We start from the raw sequence: 21,377 nt of genomic DNA, 5'->3' as shown, positions 1-21,377 counted from the left end.
CCACATGTGTCAGCTTCTGTGTGTGTGGGTGTATACCTGTGTGTGTGTGTGTGTGTGTGTATACGTGTGTATATGTGTGTGTGTGTGTATATATACGTGTGTGTATATGTGTGTGTGTGTGTGTGTGTATATATACGTGTGTGTGTGTGTGAGAGTATGCTTTACACTCGGAGCAGTATGGTACAGAAAATGTCCTACAATCTACTGCACACTGCACAGGCCAACCTGGTGAAGATGGGGATGGACAGCGAGGGGGGGGGGGGGGGGTGTGGTCTGCTGTTGTCCTGGGGCGGGGCGGGGGGGGGGGGGGGGAGAAGCCAACCCCTTTACGGCAGCTCGTTACCAGGAGGCCACATGTTCTGACTCTGCCCCTGCTCACCTCTGGCGAGCCCACGACTCCTCGTGGTGGGGGGGGGGGGTGCTAGGGCACAACCGTGTCTCCCAAACTTACTGTAAACGAGACAGCAACTTTGGTTACAGTTTTTGTTTTTCAGCTATGTACTTTAATTTTATTTATCTTTATTAAAAATGACCCCCCTCCACCCCCCCCCCCCCCCCCCCCCGACTTCCTACCCCCCCCTCCCCCTCCTCCTCCTCCTCCTCCTCCTCCTCCTCCTCCTCCCTGCGAGTGCAGAGCCGTCATCCGACCGCAGTGCCCGGCTGCTTCTCGTCCGGTCGGTAGTGTAGTAGTGTCCACGGGCTGCCCCCCCCCCTCCGGCCCCCCGCCCCCCCCATGTCACTGGAGCGAGGACGGGGCGGAGAGGAGAGGATGGGGGGGGGTCTCGAGAATGGAATCTGAAGGGTTTTGCATAAATTAAAAACAGTCATTTGAGCTTTCCCCCCCCCCCCCACCACGACCCCCTTTTTAAACATACAAGCCAGGTTCACCCAGGAGAGACCGGACAGGGCTGTCCAACCACCCCCTCCCCCACTCTCCTCCCCCACTCTCCCCTCTTCCCCCTCCCTCCCCCACGGAAAAAAAGGTGGAGCCACAGCTCCCTACAGCTGTCATGACTGGCCAATCAGAAAGAGTACATCACAGATGACGTGGGACACCAGCGAGTTCATGAGCGGCGAGACGGAGAGGTCGAGCAGGCGCGACTCGTACAGCGTGAACTCCGAGTGGTTCTCCTCCACCCGGGCCAAGGCGTGCAGGGCTCGGGCCGCCCGCCGCATCATGTCCGGGCTGGTGGGCTCGAAGTGCATCCCCTGCAGGTGCAGCAGGGAGCTCTGGCTCTGCTGCAGCTGCGTGGCCGCCAGGCTGTCCTCCAGGAAGCCCAGCAGGTTGCCCACGCTGCCCTTCTGCACGGCGATGGCGCGCGCCGCCGTGCCGTCGCCCTGCGCCAGGTTGGCCAGCAGCACCACCGCCATCTCGCGGCACACCGCCACCTTGCGGTCGCCGATCAGCCGCACCAGGATGGCGTAGAGCTTCTCCAGCCGGCCGAAGGGCGGTGTGGCGAGGACGAGGTCCACGTTGTTGTCCTGGATGCTCAGCTTGCTGAGCGTCTCCAGGACCAGTCTCTGGGGCGACAGGGCGCTGTGCGGCCCCAGCGTGGGGAAGGGGTCCTGGGCCTCGGCCGAGGGGCACACGGCCCAGTGGAGCAGGCCGTCCAGCAGGGGCAGGCAGATGCTCTCGGGGTAGAGCGAGAGGTCCAGCTGGCCCGACACGTTGGCCAGCGTCACCAGCGTGTTCTCCCGCAGCAGCTCCAGGCAGTCCCACCACCACTCGTCGCGCTGGCCCACGCCCTCGTCCGACTCCTCGTCCTTCTCGTAGGTCAGCGGCGCCTGCTTGCGCTCGGGGTGCCGGTGGTGCAGCAGCACCAGCCGGCCCAGCAGCAGCAGCAGGCCCGGGTGCCGGGACATCTCGTGGTCGTTGCCCGGCACGAAGGAGAGGCTGCGCACGATGTTGGAGACGCAGACGCAGCGGCGCGCCAGCGAGTCCTGCCAGTTGGCCAGCGTCACCAGGGGGCCCTCGTCCTTGCTGTGGGGCTCGTCCTCCAGGACCGCCACGCCGCCGGCGCTCTTCCGGATCAGCCCCACGCCCAGCGAGCGGATCTCCTCCTCCTGCGCGTCCTCCTCCTCCTCCTCCTCCTGCCGCCGCCGCCGCCGCCGCCGCTGCTGCTGCTCCTCGCCGTCGCTCTTCTTGTCGGCGGCGGCGGGCTCCTCCCCGTCCCGTGGCGCCTCTTCGTCCTGCTCCTTCGCCTTCTCCTTCTCCGCCGCGGACGGGGAGGCGGCTGTCTCCGCGACGACACCGGTGGCGGCCGGGAGCTTGCCCCGGCGGGGGGGCGCGTCGTCGGGGACGCGCCGGCGCGGGTCCATGAAGCCACGGCGCGGCTCCAGGTGGGTCTGGATGTGCTCCGTGGAGTCGCCGCCGCCGGCACTCCAGTGGAGGAGGCCGCTGTCGAACTCCTGCACCGTGGCGCGCCGGCCGGTGCGCGCCGCCGCGAAGGGGTCCCTCTTCCGCACCACCTTGACGGGGAGCTTGTCGAACTTGCTGGCCTGCTTGGGCCTGGCCTGGCCGGGGGCGAGGGGCGCCGGCTCCTTCTTCTCCTCCGCCGCCGCCGCCGCCGCGACGTCCTCCCCGTTCTCGGCCTTCTCGCCGTTCTGTGCCACGGCATCCGGCTCCTGCTCCCCGGGCTCCTCCTTGATGCGGACCTGCACACCCTCTTTCCTTTCCCCCGCCGCCGCCACCCCCACCACCTCCGCCTCGTCCTCCTCCTCCTCCTCGTCCTCGTCTTCGTCGTCCTCGTCGTCCTGCTCCATGTCTTCGGCCCCCCGGGGGTCCTCGTCCTCCTCCTCCGCCCCGGCCCAGTCCCGGGTCAGCGCGTCGGGGTCGATCAGGGTCCGCTGGCCCGGGTCGCCCACCTCGTACTCGCGCAGGATGCCGAAGATCTCGATGAGACAGCGTCGGAAGTACTCCACCACCAGCTCCAGCATCCCGGGAAGCTGGGGCGCACGAGAGAGCAGGAGAACCGTTGGTTAGACCACCTTCTCCTTCTCTTAACCTCTTTTACTGCCATGTTAAGACATCCACCGACGTTTCTGTATTCTATTGTGGCCCTTTAAAGACGTTATTTGACAGATTAAGGCCCAATCCCATTTCTACCCCTTACCCCTTCCCCTTCCCCCCCTCCCCCTTGTTTTGAAGGGGTAAGGGGAAGGGGGAAGGGGTAAGGGGTAGAAATGGGATTGGGCCTAAAACTACCAGTTAAAACTGTCAAACTTATAAATCAATAAAAATATATAAATACTTATAAATAAATCCTAATTTAAAACTGGGCGCAACAAACATCATTGACATGTTACACATGTTATAGGACCGGCCCTTTCAAAAACATGGACATTTTCACTTTGGGGTCCAAAAAAAAACGAAGTCGCTGTTCCTCAGCATGGTCCTGGGTGGTGCATGGCTCTGTGTCTAACCGGCCTCTCTTTACCGTCGAGTCTGCTCTGGATCCTAACCCTCTAGCGTTCGCCCACCTGCCACCTTTACACGTCTTCTAACCCGTCTCCGGGGTCATCCTGGTGCCGGCCTTACCGTGGCGAGGTTAAAGGTGGCGATGCTGTTGTCGTCGTACAACAGGATGTTGATGGTGTCCAGTGCCCAGGTGCTCTCCGCCAGCAGGCCCGACTTCAGGGACATCATGACGCGCCACGCCTCGGGGCTCCCTGGGGACGGACACAGGACGCCGTGAGTGAGTGTTAGTGTGTGTGTGTGTGTGTGTGGAGCTTTTTAACACCGAGGTGCTCTTAAAGACTAAGAGGCAAAGACTGTGCCCCAAAACAGGGAGGGAGGGGGGGGGGGACGGACGAAACCAAACCAAAATAGAAGTCAATGAGTCAACCAAAAGGGGTGTTTAGCTATGGGGGCCCGTACCGATGTCCTTCATGGTCAGCCTCCGCCGGGGCTTCAGGATGGGGTGGGTGGCCTCCACGGAGCCCGGAGGGAAAGGCATGTCTCGCCGGATGAGGGGCGACTGCACCGAGGGGGCAGCGATGTGTGACGCGGGCACGGGCGGGCCCGCCTTCTGCATCTTGATCCCGCCGCCGTGCGCGTAGGGCGACTTGCCGGGCGAGGTGCGGCTCTCCAGGGGCCGCGGCACCGAGGCCGGGCTGGGCGCCGCGGGAATGTGTGGAATGTGGTTCTGGACGCCCTGCGGGCTCTGGTAGTTGGGCTGCAGCGAGCGGGGCATGGGGGGCCCCGCCCCGCCGCCCCCCCCGGGGCCGTACGGCGGCTGCCGTACGGGCCCCATCTGGCCGCCCCACTGGCCCTCGTGGGCCATGCGCTGCTCGGGCGTCATCATCTCCTCCGAGCGGGTCATGGCCTGGTAGCCCGGGGCGCCGGGACCACCCTGCCGGTTGGGGAAGTTCTGGTAGTTCATGTCCCCCCGGCCCCCCTGCCACATACCGCCCGGGGGCCCCTCGGGGCCGCCCGGCTGCATCATCTGCGGGGGCATGTTGGGCTGGGCGGCGGGTCCGCCCCCCGCCCCTGCCGCTGCCGCCGCCGCCGCCGCCGCCGCCTGCATGCGCTCCCGGCCGAAGCCGAAGGGGAACTGGGCGGCGGGGGGGCCGGGCGGCCGGCGGTCGGGGCCGGAGTAGGGCCCCGGGGGCCCGCTGCCGCCGTACTGGCTGTAGGAGTCGGGCTGGCCGGCGGGGGCCGCGGAGGGGCCCCCCGGCGGCTGCTGCTGCTGCTGCTGCTGGGCGGGCGGCTGCCCCCCCGGGAAGGGCCCGCTGTACTCCCCCTCGTGCCGCTTGGCGGGCGGGTACCCCCCCTCCACGGGACGCTTGTAGCTCTGCGGAGAACCAGGGGCAGCCAATCAGGACCGTGCTTACGCAAAATGCAGACATTTTGGACTCGAGTAGCCATTAGCATACCGCCAAATATAGCTTCGATTATTTAAATAATAGATTACATTTCTTAATAATTCTAATGCTTTGCGTCAATGTGTCCATGGCGTCAGGGACGGTTTCCCTCGGTGATAGTGCACAACACCGGGGCAACGGGAGGGCTCCTTTTACCTGTTGTTGCTGTGGGTACATTCCGGGCTGCGGGTTGGTGTAGGAGCCACTAGGGGGCGTTGCCTGGCCAGGATACTGATTACCATAGGAATCATGCCTGCAAACACATTTGGGGCGATTAGTTTGTCCATTCAAATGCAAATTGCCACGATCGAGTGAAGAGAGTGAATTCACTGCCAAACCAAATATCACAAAAACACACAAATATGAACTTTTGTCTTAAAACCCAGGTGAAAGACATTGCCTATTTTCTATCCGCTAGCTTTATGTATAAATATAAAGAGCATGAATCTACCCTCACAGTCCGTGTAGGACTCTAGATCACAGGTATATTGCATTTTCTTGCCGACTGGATTTGACAAATTCAAATGCATATAAATGTGGTTTCATCAAACAGAACCTGGCTCAATGGATCCCAGAACGTGCCTCGAGCATTTAAGTCATGTTCCCTAATCCACGGCCGGTAACAAATTATGGCTCCTAATATTCTTTAATAGGAAAGCTAATAATATTAAGACATTAAAACGGGCTATTGACATTCTCCAATAAGAAATCTTTGCCTTTCATTTGGTTCTCGCAGAGTGCAGTTAAAATATTGTAAAACAGAAAAAGCAACACGAGGGAAAGCGATCTAAGAAATAACGTGCAAGAGTGTACATTTCCCCACTCCGCTTTACCTCTGAGCGCCAATCGTAAAAAGACAATAACTAATGATTAAATCAAATCTAGACTCCACCGGCTTCCCTGAAGCCTTCCCAATTTACCTTACGGCCCCCCTGGGGAATCCCTTGCAATCAACCCACCGGCACATTCAAATCAAACACCTCTGCCCCTCTGCTGATTATGGGACTGAACTGACCGTGGCTGCTGCTGCTGCTGGGGGAAGCGGTTTGGCGAGTACATCCCAGCCTCGGTGTTGGCGGGCATCATGGGGTTTGGCTGAGGGCCGCTGGGGCCCATGCTTCCCTCGGGGCCGATCCCTTGCTCTGGTCTGGGAGCGCGCACACACACACACACACACACACACAAAGAATGAATGAGGTAGGGAGGAGCCAGCCAGAGGTGAACGGTCACAGCATGGGGCTGCTGACGGACGGTTAAACGGCGGAACACGGGGTCCAGATGCTACGTCCGATAGCCAAGCGTTGATGTTTGACTACAGCCCCCCCCCAGGGCAGGTAAGAGATCATTGTTTTAAAGGGTTTCACTTTAATACACTTATTGGCTTATGGGGCTTTTCGCCCTGTAGTGTACTCAACGCATCACTGATTTGGGGATCACTTTGCCAAGAAATTTGATGGAAGTGTAAGAATAAAGCAAAACCATCAATCGATACCCCAGAAGAATCTAAATCTGAACTTTTCCAGAGAACATTTGAATACATTCTCTTCTCCCACTAGGGTTTACTGGTGTAACACTACCTGTTACCATACTACGGTGGGTTTACTGATGTAACTGCCTCTCTCCCACTAGGGTTTACTGATGTAACGCTGCCTTCGTTACCACACTACGGTGGGTTTACTGGTGTAGCTCTACCTCTGTTACCCCACGATGTTGGGGTCTACAACTAAATGACTTCTGATTATTATCCACTAAAGCCACGGTCTTCGTTTACAGCATCCTATCCGCTTTATTTAATTAGGGTCAATACGACGGATTGTGTTTCCCCTCTTAGTGTTGCTGGGGTCCCGAGTGTATTCTTAAAGAGCGCCTCTTGTTTTACTTAATAAATAAACAGAGTTTCCCTCTGATACCGTGCTCCTGGTTATAAAATATGCAACAGTAAATAAATTTTGGTTGGTTATAAAATATGCAACAGTAAATATATTTTGGAAAATTGCCACGCAAGTATGATACTTTCAGTTCCACGGGCCCAAGTCTAATTTGCAACGCGTGTCGCTTCCTATGATACAATGGCGTGACTAATCTAGACGAGGCAGACTGATCTTATGTTCTGTTTTATGTTGACAAATCCGGGTTGAAGAAAAATCGAAATGATACCCATGTTTGCCTTTTGGGTTCCTTTAACCGCTGGTGAACTTGTCTGGTTAACTGGCTCATACATAGTAGGAGACGCACACCAAACACTTCAAACCAAGAGATAAAAAAAAAAAAACTAGCTTGCAAAGTAATGTAATCATAACATCCAACTATTTCAGTAGGACATCATAAATCATTTATTTTAGTGTGCGTCCACTTGTCTTAATGAACTGCATAGGAGTTGAAGTTAGTCTTTAAATGGAAAGCAGCACTATGTAATTAACATCAGAAGGGTATTAATATCAGGCCTCGGCCTCCACATGGCTCACACGGCAACGCGCAGCCAGAGCTACCCTACGAGATGCACCCCCCCTCGATGCCAGGAACCCATGCTCACCTCCTGTCATATCCGGGGCCGTACGGGTACTGCTGCCTGGGCCCCATTGGCATGTTCCCCATGGCTCCAGGGGGCCCCCGGTTGAACGGAGGCTGCTGCTGCTGCTGCTGCTGCTGCTGCTGCTGGGGCGGGGGCTGCGGCGGTGGCTCCCCGGCTCCCCCACTCGGGGGCTGGCTCGCGGGCAGGAACTGTTCGCTCACTGGGGACACCAAGTTGACACCCGTACGCTCAAATAACAAATCAAGAGAGGGAGAGTAAGGCCCGCTTCTCACGGCTGGCCGATAGATGAGGGGCGTATCGATAATACACCGGGAGGAAATACATTCGTATACATCAACAGCCCACCCATTTGAACCACCTAACCTACAGGGTATCTGCAGGTTTCAGTAAGTCACATTTAAGACCTTTTTAAGACCACCTTGAAGGAAATTTAAGACCTCAAACACGCGATGGTGGGGGGGGGGGGATCCCGCTGTATTATAACCCAAGCATAGCGCGTGTGCCCCTCAATGAGACTCATCCACCTGCCCATTGTCGCAGACTAGCTAGCAAGCACGCAGGTAATCGTTTATATATGCAGCTAGCAAGAAAGAAGCCTCTCTACATGTCCTTCCTGAAAAGTCCCTCGAGAAAAATTTAAGACCTTGTGTTACAGTATTTAAGACCAGGATATGACATTTGTTACGAATTTAAGACTTTTCAAGGCCTTAATTTTGGAAACATGAATTTAAGACTTTTTCAGGATGTGTGGACAACCCTGATTACCGTATCCCACCGGTACAACGAAGCCCACTCGAACCCCGGTACCCCGTTCTTATCACGCTAGGGACACCCCGACCCCATCACCCACGTGCCAACGTACCCTTGCGCATGGCCCCGAAGGGGTCCTTGCTGGCCTCGTAGGGGCCCATGCGGCCCTGGATCTCCGGCGTGCTCATGCCGGACTGGTAGCCCGAGTTGGGGGTCAGGTTCCTCCGGGGGAAGGCCGGGTCGCTCCCTTCGGCGAAGGGGTCCTGCAGGCTGACACTGCTCCGGGTGGGGGGGGGGGGGGGGAGAAGGAAGAGGAAGGGGTGGCGGGGAGCGACGAAGAAGAGGAGTGCGACCCAGAGGGAGGAAGAGGAACGAAAGAGCTTAGTCGGTTTTTTTAAACGCCGGCGCGTCTTTATAAGTGTCACACATTCAGGCCGACGGGCGTGGGACCGAAGAACATCGAGGGAACGTTTCGATGACGCAGGGCGGGGGGACTCACCTCGCCCCGGGAGGCAGCGGGGGCATCTGACTGTGGGGGGTGGAGGCCGGGGTGGGGGGCTTCAGGTCTCCCCCCTCGGCCATGGAGCTGCTGGTGGACTGGGGCGTCTGGGGGCCCTGGAGGGACCCCGAGCCGGCTGTGGAGCACAGGGACGCTTCAGTTTGGAAATAAAGAAGGAGGGAGGAGGGGGGGGGGACAGATAGGACACACGGCTTTAATAACAAGGAAACAGGGCGCACGACGGCGAGGGAGAGGCGAGAGGGGTTCTGGGGATTTGATGATATTAAACAGCTTTAGCCCGGCCTCACATGTATGAAGGGGGACAGGGGGGGGGGTCCTGGGACTCACCGGGGGACGGGGGCTGGATCTTGGGGGCCTGGTTCTTCTTGTTGTCGGTGAAGATCTCGGGCGGGGGCTCCTCGCCGCGCTCCACCTTGCACTCGAAGGCGAACAGACACTGCATGTACTGCTTCTTCAGGGAGCTGGCGGCGCTGCTCGACGTGCCCACGTTGAGCGTGGTGGCCAGCTCGCGCCACTTCTTGCTCTTGTTGACCTAGGGGTGGGGTTGGGGGGGGGGGGGGGGAGACCACGACAACAGCACAGAGGTTATTCCTCATACAAGGCAAATCTGAACTCTGAACTTTGACCTTGGATATTCCGACTTGTAACATCGATACGTTGCTGTTGGAAGGTCAGTCGAGCGGCAAACATGGGAGGCCCAAAGTTTACTTCTACTACTGCAGCGGCAATTTATGCTTATTTTGGAAACATAAAAGAAGAGAGGAGACAAACGCTGGCTAGCTAATTGAATCCGTGAAGCAGCTCACGATTGCCCCTATTCCTATAATCAGAGCGAAATGTAAACGCATCAACACAATTTGCATAATAAAACTCCAAATGAGGCGTTTGCTCATCGACAAACATCTTTAAAATAATTTAATTCCCATTAACGACGAAGGGTCGTCCGGTTCGATGGTGGAACCGACGTCACGTCGGAGCTCTGAAGTTACGCAACCACCGTTTCATTCACTTTTAACAAGTCTGAACTGTTGATTCGTCGTTGATGAAGGACATGCCAATTGGATGCTAGGGGGGGACGCTGCCGACGCGGTGGGCGGACGTCGTACCTGCGCCATGCCGCCGATCTCCTTGACCGACATGTAGAGGCGGAAGAGGTCCAGCGGCTTGCGGCCGACGGCGGGCAGGTTGGTCATCCCCATGGCCTTGTCGTCGATGTAGGCCAGGTAGTGGTCCACCCACATCTTCCTCTCGGGCTCCGGGCCCAGCTCGTACAGACGCGTGATCTTCTCGTTGGTGGTCGTGGACGAGTTGGACTTCTGTTCGGGGAACGCAAGGATGGGGGGGGGGGGGGGGGGAACGAGGGGCGTGTCAGCGAGAGAGAAAACTTGAGAGCATCTACTTCGTTGAGATGTTGGCCTCACGGGGGGAAGGTGGGCAGAAAAAATAAAATCTGGATTACCTTGGATTTGGGCTCCGGTTTAGGGGTCACGCTTCCATCCACTTTGTTGTTCATCTTATTGTTAATCTCGGGACTAGGAGCCATACCTTGACAAACAAGGGAGGTTTACAGTCAGCTCAGTTTTACTACAACAGAAACCGTGGTACTCTTTGTCGAGTGCTTTATTGATATTCAACACTGGCTTGCACACGAGAGTCGAACTTACCAGTGGAGTTGTTGGCTATGTTGGGGCCCATTGGGTAAGGGGAGCCCCCCTGGGGGTTCATCATGCCGGACATGTTGTTCATGGGGGGTCCGTATGGAGGGCCGGAGCCCATCATACCCGGGGGCATGTTTGGGTAGCCAGGCATCCTGCGGAAGGAAGGACGTTTTTCGGTCAAACCAAGTCAAAGTATTTTTCTACACCGCATCTTCTGAACGAAAACGGCGTAAACTAAAAAAGCGGTGGAGTACTTTTCCATCTGCTGCACTGCGTCCCCTGAAGGAACATGGGGTTCACTACAGCGGTGGTGTAGTACTTCTTTAAACCTGCCTCGCCGTCGTCACACCTGCCGTTAATACATCCGCTATCAACGCAGAGGGAGCGCTGAGGCGCGAGTGCCGTCGCTCTATCAGCGAGGCACTCTGACGGAATGGCTTCCACGGATACGAGCCACTGAACACAACAGCCCCTCCAACCGTATTTCCCTCATAAATCTAACAGGATGCTTAAAAATACATTGCGATAAAAAGAGGGGAACAATGACACTGTTTTTTTTTTGTTTTTGTTTTGTTTTTAAATCGAGTAGAAGTGAGTAACGGGTGTCCTGATCATCTGCGCTCTCGCACGCCGCTCGCTCTGCCCTGGGAGCCCACCTGTTGTGCATGGAGTTGGAGGCGGCGTGCTGCATGGCCACACCGTCCGGGGGCTTCCGGTTCAGGCCCGGCGGGGGACACATCCCCGAGGCCACCTGGGGCGGCATGTTGCCCATGTTGGGGCCCATGTTGGGCCCCATGTTCGGCCCCATGTTCGGCCCCATGTTGGGGCCCATGTTGGGTCCCATGTTGGGTCCCATGTTGGGCCCCATGTTGGGTCCCATGTTGGGCCCCATGTTGGGCCCCATGTTGGGCCCGTAGGGGCGCACTCCCATCTGCCCGGGGGGCATGCGACCGGGCGGCATCCCCGTGTAGGGGGGCCCTCCGGCCTGGGCCGCCATGGGGTTCATGGGCCCCACGCCCGGACCCTGGTAGTTGGCGTTAGGCATGTTGCTGTAGCCGGGTTGCCGGGGGTAACCTGAGAAAAAAAAAACACACAAGACGGTTATGATTCACATTTCTTTGAAGTGAAATTAACAACGTTACATTTTAGATGAAACTTTGATCTAGGTGAGGGGGGTTTACTTTAGAATCCTTTTTTGGTCATACTTGTTGAAATTCTCTTTACATCCAAAAAAAACAAGTTATACGTTATCTGTGGATCTGGCAGGGCTGATAAAAGCCCGTTCGAACACAGACATTACCTGTCTCTCTGTCTACCTACGTACCTACCTACCTACCTACAGGCACTGCCAATGCACTTATTGCCAATAGCTGGAGCCTCCCACAAGCACAGCTATTGCTAAAGCCAGCGAGCTAGTCATGTGTTCTGGGGGAGCGGCTCTGCTCGGAGGCCTGGAGGGAGGGTGGGGACCTTTTTCAGTTGGACACATTCAAAAAAAAAAATCTAGCTTATCTTGCTGCTTTTCTCCAAATTGTCGACCCTAGCTTTAACTTAAGTGCATACGTCAAGGCTAGGAAGAAGGGGGGGGGGGGGGGGGGGGGGGGGGAAGGAGTTTGGGCTCAATGCACGTATGGCGAGGCTGGTACGAGGCCCAGATAGGAGAGGGCATCCGGATGGACAGTGTGTGGAGCGAATTATCTGTTCCTACAGCGCGCGGCCGAGCTATGCTGCGAGCTGCGAACCTCCGTCACGGCCTGGGCTCCGCTACGTCAGCTGACTCTCTGCTCCACCACTATTTATAGCTGCACCAGAGCGCGCGAGGGAGGGAACGAGCCACAGAATGCAACTCCTGTCCCGAGTTACAGACGTGTTCCATAGGTTTGGCTTCTAGCGGGACGCGTGTGTGTGTGGGGGGGGGGGGAATCATTTCCTCACCGCTGGAGGGAACTTGTGAGTGATAAATTGAGCAATTCAAAAGTAAATATTTTCTCAGCCGTTAAAAATGATTAATTTCCACTTAAAGGAGAATTATGGGAATGCAGTGATAAAAACATAATTTATTCTTATAACACACACACACACACACACACACACACACACACACCCCCCCCCACCCCCACCCCCCAATCCGCCCCCCTCCCCCATACAAACACACCCCCACGCAGAAGCCTCACCTTGGGGTCCGTATTGCCCCCCCTGGGGCCCGTAGCCGCCCATGGTGTTGTTCTGCTGGTAGGGTCCCATCCCAGCGTGCATTTGTCCTCCGGAGGGTTGGCGTGGCGACAGAGAGGAGGCGGACTGGGGGGATCCGTACGGGGGCATCTGGGGGTTCCGCTGCATGAACCCTGGCGGACCCATGAGGGGCAGAGGTGAGCGACTGGCGCGAAGCACCCCAAACACACTCAAACAGGGGGTTCAAATCTCCCCCCCCCCCCCATCGCCACCTTTGCCAGATACCATGAACAAGTTGCCATTCTGACAACATTGTTAATCAAATAAATGCAAATAAAAAAACAAAACACTAGGATATAATGTTACAGATTTGAGAGATTGTTGATATTTAAATGTACCACATTGCAACAAAGAGCACTTGTCATGTCAACATCCGCAGACATCTTTGTGTTGTGAGGGTGGGCAGAGGGGGGGGGGGCTGTACCTCGTTCCTGGGCCATGGGGGACTGGCTCATGGAGGGGTGCAGGCTGCCGTCGGACTGCACGCTCGACGGCCTCGGGGGCATCTGGGTCCCTGAGAGTGGGGAGCACGAGTCCGGGTGAGTATCGGGGAGCACAGCCTGGTCGATTGGGCAGCCTCACTGGCGATTATAATGGCTGGCGGGCTTAGTAGCTTTGAATGAGGTTTCAATCGTTCCCGTGAAGCTTCAATAGTTTTTATTCACCTCGGGTCGGAAAAACATAAGCTCTGATGTCGACCTCCATGTCTGTCTACTTGTCTGCACTGGTAGTTCTCATTTTTAATCTAATCTTTACTTTACCTTCAAATGACAGCCTCTTAATGTTCTTTGATGGGGAAAAAAACATAACCAGAATAAATCCTTTAGCTTACAAATGAAGGACGAAGGCCCTTGAGTTACAAATGGGTAACTCGAGCACTGGAGTGATACGTGGGTTGCAATTGGTTCGATTCTCTGTAAGCCTATCCAGCTGGAGCAGAGTTGCAATTAGCGTGCGTTTAATATCCGCCTGACGAACACAGATTCAGGTCTCATCGCAGTCATAAGAGTGTTACCCAGAATAGTCGCGAGCGTGTTTGGACTTCAAACGGCATTAAAAAATAAATAAAGGTACTACACAATCCAAGGGCTTTGATGTTCTCATAATTAAAAGCCTTAAAAACAATCATGAACATTGATCAAAGGCGCGCACAACAACAGCCATGTTCACTGAAGACGCAAAAAGTATGAGCGCGCAGTCGCCCCCCCCCCCCTCAAATAGAACCGCCCTCGCCTCTGCCTCCACACGACTGGGGGGGGGGGGTAGGGGGGCACGGGGACAGGAAGTGAGGGCACGGGGACAGGAAGTGAGGGCACGGGGTCCAGGAAGTGAGGGCACGGGGTCCAGGAAGTGAGGACACAGGGACCAGGAAGTGAGGTCACGGGGTCCAGGAAGTGAGGGCACGGGGTCCAGGAAGTGAGGCGGGCCTACCTGGCATGTTGGCGGGAGACAGCGGGCCGCTGCGGCCGGCGCCGGCGCTGGCGGGTGAGCCGGCCGGCGACGGCGAAGGCCCGCGGATGCCCGGCAGGTGGGGGGAGGTGTGGGGCGAGAAGGGCGGGTTGCTCTGGTCCCCCTGGCTGCTGGAGACCCCCGGGGTGCTCACCCCGGGCGTGCTGACCCCGGGCGTGCTCACGCCGGGGCTCATGGCCGCCTCGGTGCCCACGGGCAGGTCGTCGAGGGAGCCCGACAGATCCTGGACACACGCGGGGAGGAGAGGACGCTTAGAAAGGCTGAGTTTTTTTTTAAAAAACACACAATTCGGAAACACAGGTGTTATAGCTTGGAACAATTATTAGAAATTACAATTAGTCGTGCCATGTTCGGCTTATCTCAGGAGGTAGGGCAGTTGTCTTGTTACTGAAAGGTTGCTGGTTCGATCCCCAGCTCCTCATAGCTGAGTGTTGATGTGTCCCCGAGCGAGAGACTTAACCCTAACTGCTCCTGATGAGCTGGCTGTCGCCTTGCATGGTTGACTCTGCCGTCGGTGTGTCAATGTGTGCGTTAACCGATGTAAGTCGCTTTGGATAAAAGCGTCTGCTAAATGCCCAAATTGTAACAATTATTACATTCAGAGGTCAGATTTGAATTACATCGACGGTGCTTTTAGAATATAAAGATGCAAAGCATAGACTGCTCTAAACTCGTTGCTTTTGGGGCTTCAGGACCTGACCTTAGATGTAGAACGATTTGTGTGTTAACCTATTTAATCTGCCCCGCCTTTTATTGACTTGGCAACTGAGAAAACTGATTTTATTTTTATTTTTCTATTGAGAAGGAGTTTTATTGGATGTGCTTTCAGAGCAGGCAAGCTCAGGCACCGAAAGAAACTCACCCGAGCCCACAGACAAATCTGTCCTTATTTATCCTTCAATACACCAAATAAATAAATAACTATGAAGAGTGCAACATTAGTGCTAGGGGGTTGTCATGGTTACCAAGGTTTGTAGGATGTAAGCTGAGTCAGCGTACAGCGGTAGCCTTGCCATGTGACCAAGACTAACAAAAACACACACACACACACCGCACACGCGCGCACACACACCCCCCCCCCCCCCCTCAGAATACGGCTCCAATTTACTAGTTGTTTACACAGAGCTTGTCTCTGAGCCTCAGACCAACATGGTGTACTCTTATTGTGTTGACAACAAAACGCAGCAAAAACAGGGGACATAAAATACAAATACTGGGTTGAGGGTTACACTGCAGCAGTGGAGAGCCCGTGTGCTTCCCCTGACGTTGGACCACAACACTGTAGACGTATAAGACGGTGGAAAATATGTCATTAGAAAGACGACACAAACACAAAAGCCACCTTAGTGACGTCGTTACTTGAACAGGCTGCCCAGAGCCACCGAAGCCAACGTTTACACGATGCCCGTGTGTCTTGTACCGGGATTTAGTCACACAAGCAACTGGTCGTTCTGTTCTATGGATATAAAGGATAGTAGTTGCTGGATGAAACACATCAGGCCAGATCATTTGCGAGACTAGAGCTGTAAGTGCAGAGAGAGGCTTCACACAAGACTCTATGTTCCCTGACAACCGTTTGACGACAAAATTTACTTTGGATTTCTTAAAACGTGATATGTGTAATTCATGGCACAATTCAAACGGGATCCTGACATTACTAGTCTCTCGTCGTTGACCAACGTCCCACCGGGGACGGTTGAAGAAGAGGCTCTCCGTATTCTGAAAATGCTACCATGGCCCATCTTTTATCTTTATCGAAGGAATAAGGGGGGTATTTTGGGATATAAAAGCATTTTTTTTTATTTTACAAATTGGCTAGATTTCTAAGCAATCTGAATTCATAGATGCAGGCACTAGACTTGTTGTGGCAAAGACACACTTTGATTATTTAGTTAATGCTTTCCCTGCATTCACCGTAATTCCTCTTTGAATTGCCCCAAATCTCCATAAAAAAGGTACACTTAACCATAGACAAATGGCCCGTTTCATTCGAGGTTATAGGATTATAACTAGCCTGCGTCTCACTGGAGAACTGGATTCAAATTCTGTGTGTTTTTTATTGTCTTTTTATTTTAGGTCAACCCCAGTTCTTTGGGGTTTTTTCACTAAAAGAAAAATTGCTGCTTGATCTCGGCCTTGAAAAAAACGTATTTGTGGAAAGCTATTTGTGCAAAGCTATGGATGACCTAACATTTTAAGATTTAGACAAAATAGCAGTCATTGCAAAATAGTAATTCACGTTTTTCTATGAAATGTAAAAATAAAAAAAAACTTGTGACATTTTGGCATTTAATAAAAAACTAAAAAATGTAATAATTTTTTTTTCTTCTTCTTCTCGAAGAAGAAAAAAAAACTATAGGTCATGCTAAAGCTTTCCCAGCATAAACCCCGAGAGGGTCGGCTGAATTGACAGGAAGGCTGGTTCAGGTTTTTCAGGGCGTGTTGGGGGCTTCGGGAGCTAACAGAGGAGTCCTCCCGAACGAACGAACGAACGAACGAACGAGAGAGAGAGAGAGAGAGAGAGAGAGAGAGAGGACGAGAATGACTAAGGATTGGCGTACCTGTTGGGGCTGTTGTTGAGGGGGAAACCGTTGGTAAGGAGACTGTTGTGCTTGCTGCTGCTGTTGTTGTTGCTGCTGCTGCTGCTGCTGCTGCTGCTGCTGCTGCTGTGTGGTAGGAGGTGCAGCGGCAGGGTTTTGGGGGTACGCTCCCGACGGGCCCTGGGGTGGGTGTTGGGGCCCGTGTCCGGGGGTCTGCTGTGAGGGCTGGCTGGCTGCCTGCTGCTGGGAGGAGGACTGCTGCTGTTGCTGCTGCTGCTGCTGCTGTTGGGACGGCTGCTGTTGCTGCGGCCCCTGCGTTGCCCCCGGGTAGTTGGACTGGCTCTGGGGCCCTGCGGGAGCCTGCGGGCCGGCCTGCGAGGGGGGCAGGCCGGAGGGCGCCTGGCTGGGGGGCCCCTGCTGCTGGGGATACGGCGACTGGCCGGACTGAGGCGCCGACGCTTGGGAATACGGCGTCTGCTGCGGCGGGCCCTGGGACGCGCCCGGCGGCGGGCCCTGGCCCTGGGGGGGCATGTGGGGCTGCTGATAGGCCGGCGCTCCCTGGCTGTGGGCGGCGGCGGAGGAGGAGGGCGCCGGGTGGGGCTGGCCCGGGTAAGGCGTCTGCCCGCCCTGCTGTCCGGAGGGTGGCTGGGGGTAGGCCGTCTGCTGCTGGCCGGGGTGGGGGGCCTGGCCGGGCTGGCCGTAGTACTGGGCCTGGGACTGAGGCCCGTACCCTCCCGGCCCCTGTTGGCCGTAGGACCCCATCTGAGCAGAAACACGGGAGAGACGGGGAGAGTTAGCACGGCACTCGACCCAGACCGAGGGCCAGAGCGCAGGGGGACAAGAGAGACTCACCTGTGGGCCGTACGGCATCGCCCCCATGCCCGCGGGAGCGCGTCCCTGCATCCCCACCGGGTATCGTTGTGGACCCGGGGGGCCGTACGCCTGGCCTGGGTAGCCTGGTCCCTGTTGGGGCCCGGTCGGGGGCCCCTGCCCGGGCTGCTGGGAGTACGGACTCCCTGCTCCGTACGGTTGGCCTCGCATCTTCCCCATCGGGTCCATTGGTCCAGGAGGCTGTAGGGACATCGTACAGACAAGACACTTGGTTACAAAATGCATACACTTCGTTTTTCACAACAAGCATGGGACTGTTTTGAGTCTTCCATGATGAACAAAAGCAAAACATTGGCAGCCTTAACGGTGTTTCCGCATTCATTGGACAAGGTATTGTTTTTTTTTTTTTTAAATTTCCCATGCCCATAAGGTTTCTCTGGGGTCATGTTTACATTGCCATAGTTTAAGTCCTCAACAGAGCTCTATAAACACATAATGCTACTTTAGAGTAGGAGGGCAGCTTGCCCGCTCCTAAACATATCCCAGCTGGGATCCTGTTTTGATCCTAGTCCAAGATTGCCTTTGGGTTTTTTTTTCCCGCCTGTAAGGAGTCGCTAGTTTTGGCTCTGAATGAATGACACCAGAGCAGAGTGGACCAGACCTGACAGTGTAGAAGTCATAGCGGGGCCATCGGCAAACCATTCAGGAAACTATGTACTCTACAATCGTAAATCAGTACACCTGAGGGACACACTTATAAAGTAATTGGGACTTCCATTCAGAATAACTTCACCTTATTGTCTATATCTATACAATCCTGAGTGGCCTAGAGAATAAGAAATTATAACTTCACCAGTCTAACCACTTCTTAGGAGCACAGTACACGGAGGGGTTCCCACCGTTGCGTTATGCTTAGGAGGCTACCCTGCTGAATAATGCCCTTTACAAATATAGTACGCAAAGTCCTCCTACGTGACATTTGCCAGATCCAAGATAATAAAATGAAATAAATAAGAAGAGCACATGGCTAATCTGCATAAGACAGAGGGGGAACTCCCTTTGCTGGTGAGAGATGGTGGACTGTGTTCTGATTGGCTTGGGGGGGAGGGCTATGGGGGGAATTATTTGCAGCCACATAGTAAAACTTCTGTGGCATGCCAGACACAGCAACACTCAACCTCGCAAGCAAGCGGAGCTGCTCTCTCATTTGCCTTCGGTCGTGGTGTCTAGTCTAGACAAAATAGAGCCTACAGCATGCTGGTTACTGTTAACGAATAAAGCTTTGAAAGACAATGTGGTCTTTATTGTGAATATATCAAGGGGTATTAGAAATGTAGCAGTGCAGCTTGAAATTCTATTAACCATGGTAAGTGTGATTCAAATTATGAATTAAATATGAATTTGGCATCTTTCATTAATCTCTTTGGGACTTCACATGCATACATATTAAACACATCAGGTCCCAACATGTGAGATATAACAGTCTTGTGGCTGTGACTGCTTGGGATTGGGTGTTAAAAGTATAATTAATATACCATTGACAGATTGGATTAGATACATTTGACAGATCACACATGTTTTGTGGTATATATGCATATTTATAAATAACATTAATAATATCAAAAATCTGTGAACAAAAATGGGCCAATAAATAATATGTATGGGAAAGAGGGGTATGGGGAAAGACTCAAGAATAGGAGTGAGCATGGCTATATGTTGGACATTCTGAGGAATTAATGCTGTTTTCACATCAGCCACCGTGGCGTTAAACCACATGTAATTATTAATGGCCATGAGCTCCGGATGCCGAGCCAATCACATCTCAGCTCACATGTCAACCCAAGACCAACTGTCTCCTGGCTTTGACAGAAGGATTTTTACCTCCACAATTCAAATCCCAGAGCAAAGCAATACGCACACTGCAGTCACTTACTCATCTCGTTTAGGCCACCTTTTACACAGGCTCAGTGCAATGTGTGGGGGATACGCAACTTCTACAAAATACAAAGCCTACACCATTATTTACACATTTTCATCCTCATTTTTTTGGAACAAGTTTGCTTTTTTTTTTATGAATATCTTCACCACATATTCCATCTTTCTTAATTCCGAGGTCTGAATCGACATGTCATGCACTACTCAACCAATCCACACAACTGCAACATATCTAGCATCTAGCCCCTTCATACTTGCATTAATAAAAGTTAAACACAACGTTTAATTTTACAGTTAGGCGCAAACACTAAAGCTCAGTTTTCTGGCCGAGTGCATCGTGTATACTCACATGTAAAGGGAAAAACGCGTTCAATTTCAATTTGTTTTGTGTGTGCGTACGTGCAACCGATCGCGGAAAAACAAGACGTTGCCCTACAGTGTATTTACACCTACACCCTTTAAAGCCGGGCCTTCTGCTACCTGGACGCTGTTTCACCCGATTTACTGCCTATATCGACGTTGAGTTACGTCCTCGGGTCCCTGAATTCGCCTACAAATATACCTAAAAGAGCACTTTGATAGACTGGTGTAAAGGGAAAAAAATGAGAGGCAGCCATTTTAGAGTCTTTGCGAACTACCAATAGACAATGGCTGGCCTGCTGTGTTGAGAACCAGCTACAGTACATGAGACCGTACGAACACAAGTCTTGGTCCACGGCATGTTAGTGTTTACCTGGTTTCTGCCAAGCGGTGGCCCGGCACTTCCCGGACTCATAGGCGACGGGTGATGAGGTCTTTGTTGCCAGGCCGGGTTGCTGCCTCCATACGGACCGCTGCTGCCCATGTCTGCTGGTCCCTTAGTAGCGCCTTCTGGACCGCTGTAGTCACCGGGCGGGTAGTTGGGGTACCCCCGGGTAGAACTGGGGGATGTTAGGAGTTTGTTAAGTGTCGGGGTGGATGTGGGCTGAGGGTTTCCCATAGTATATCTCTGATTATTGTAAGATCCAGCCATTGCTGTGGGTCCTCCCGCTGGTTGTTGCTTAGCTGGCTGTCCCCCAGCTGTCGGTGCCTGGGTATTGCGTGGGGAGTTCATGCCGTATCCTTGGCCGGGATAGGGAGTTCTGTTTGGGAAGGGGCTGTAATTGTTGAACGAATGGCTAGAAAATCCATGGTCGTGCGAGTTGGGTTGATATGGGTCGATCATGTTGCTCGACTGCACGACCGGACCTGCAGCAGCTGCCATGCCAGGGCTTTGTTGTCCGCCATGTTGATGAAAAGGGGCCCGACCGTAGTGCTGGCTGTATCCGTACGAGGGTGGAGGAAAAGCGGACCCGTGGTGATTAACCATACCAGGGTGGTTATTCCCATCCGGTCCGATAGAATCATTCTGATTATTATTAGGCCTGGGCGGGTTCCCATTCCCGTTCTTCATCTCAGGTTCCCCTCCTCCCCCTGCATTTCCTCCGTCGGCCCCGTCCTGCAGGTCTCCCCGTCCCGGTGATCCGCTGTCTAATCCCGAGGGTTTCTTGTCCGTCTGTTTTTCCCCCGGTACCGACTCCTCTTTTGGTTCTCGATCCGGCTTTTTTAGTTCTGAAGGCGGGCTAGTGTTGAGAGTGGCGACCTGAGCGGCCATGATACTCTCTCCCTCTCTCCCCCTCTCTCTCTCGCTCTCTCTCTCTCTCTCTCGAGTCAGGCACAATCAAAAGCTACCATTGAATAGAAATAATAGCTTAGAACCAAGCATCCTGGTGCCGATTCATTCCCACCTCTACACCGGATCGAATCCGGGTACCATTCGAGCGTCGTATTCCGTAGTCGCTTAGTTTAATGAGTCAGGGTCCATACAATGCGTAAAACCCGACAGAAAGTGTAGTGGAGTTGTGTGACTGAGTTGTGTGACTGTGAGCGGGTCGAGGCGGGGAGCAGCAGCACGAGGCTACAGACAGCCATCTTACTGAGGCGCACAGGCGGCGGCAAAACATGGAGTGGATTCTTTAGCGGAGTGGATGGATTTCTCCTTGTAGTGTATCATGGTGTAGCTTATC

At 54.2% G+C, this 21,377-nt stretch overlaps 1 protein-coding gene across 1 annotated transcript; it reads right to left on the bottom strand.

The window, feature by feature from the left end:
• Positions 1-976: 976 nt before the first annotated feature.
• arid1aa (AT rich interactive domain 1Aa (SWI-like)) lies at positions 977-21,307 on the bottom strand. The gene is made up of 19 exons (XM_056592236.1): positions 20,066-21,307; positions 17,419-17,637; positions 16,588-17,328; positions 13,988-14,249; positions 12,981-13,070; positions 12,499-12,669; positions 10,981-11,398; positions 10,331-10,476; positions 10,126-10,211; positions 9,773-9,982; positions 8,994-9,198; positions 8,646-8,781; positions 8,259-8,422; positions 7,397-7,595; positions 5,879-6,010; positions 5,020-5,116; positions 3,878-4,793; positions 3,539-3,669; positions 977-2,946 (listed from the first exon to the last, which is right to left on the bottom strand). Exons 1-19 carry the CDS (start codon positions 20,963-20,965, stop codon positions 1,009-1,011), a joined length of 7,161 nt encoding a protein of 2,386 aa, XP_056448211.1. The 5' UTR covers positions 20,966-21,307; the 3' UTR covers positions 977-1,008.
• Positions 21,308-21,377: the final 70 nt, after the last annotated feature.

This window comes from Gadus chalcogrammus, chromosome 6, assembly GCF_026213295.1.
Source record: "Gadus chalcogrammus isolate NIFS_2021 chromosome 6, NIFS_Gcha_1.0, whole genome shotgun sequence".
In the NCBI taxonomy this organism is placed as follows: Eukaryota; Metazoa; Chordata; class Actinopteri; order Gadiformes; family Gadidae; genus Gadus; species Gadus chalcogrammus.
The sequence above is the reverse complement of the archived record's forward strand: the minus strand, read 5'-3'. Positions and strand labels throughout refer to the sequence as shown.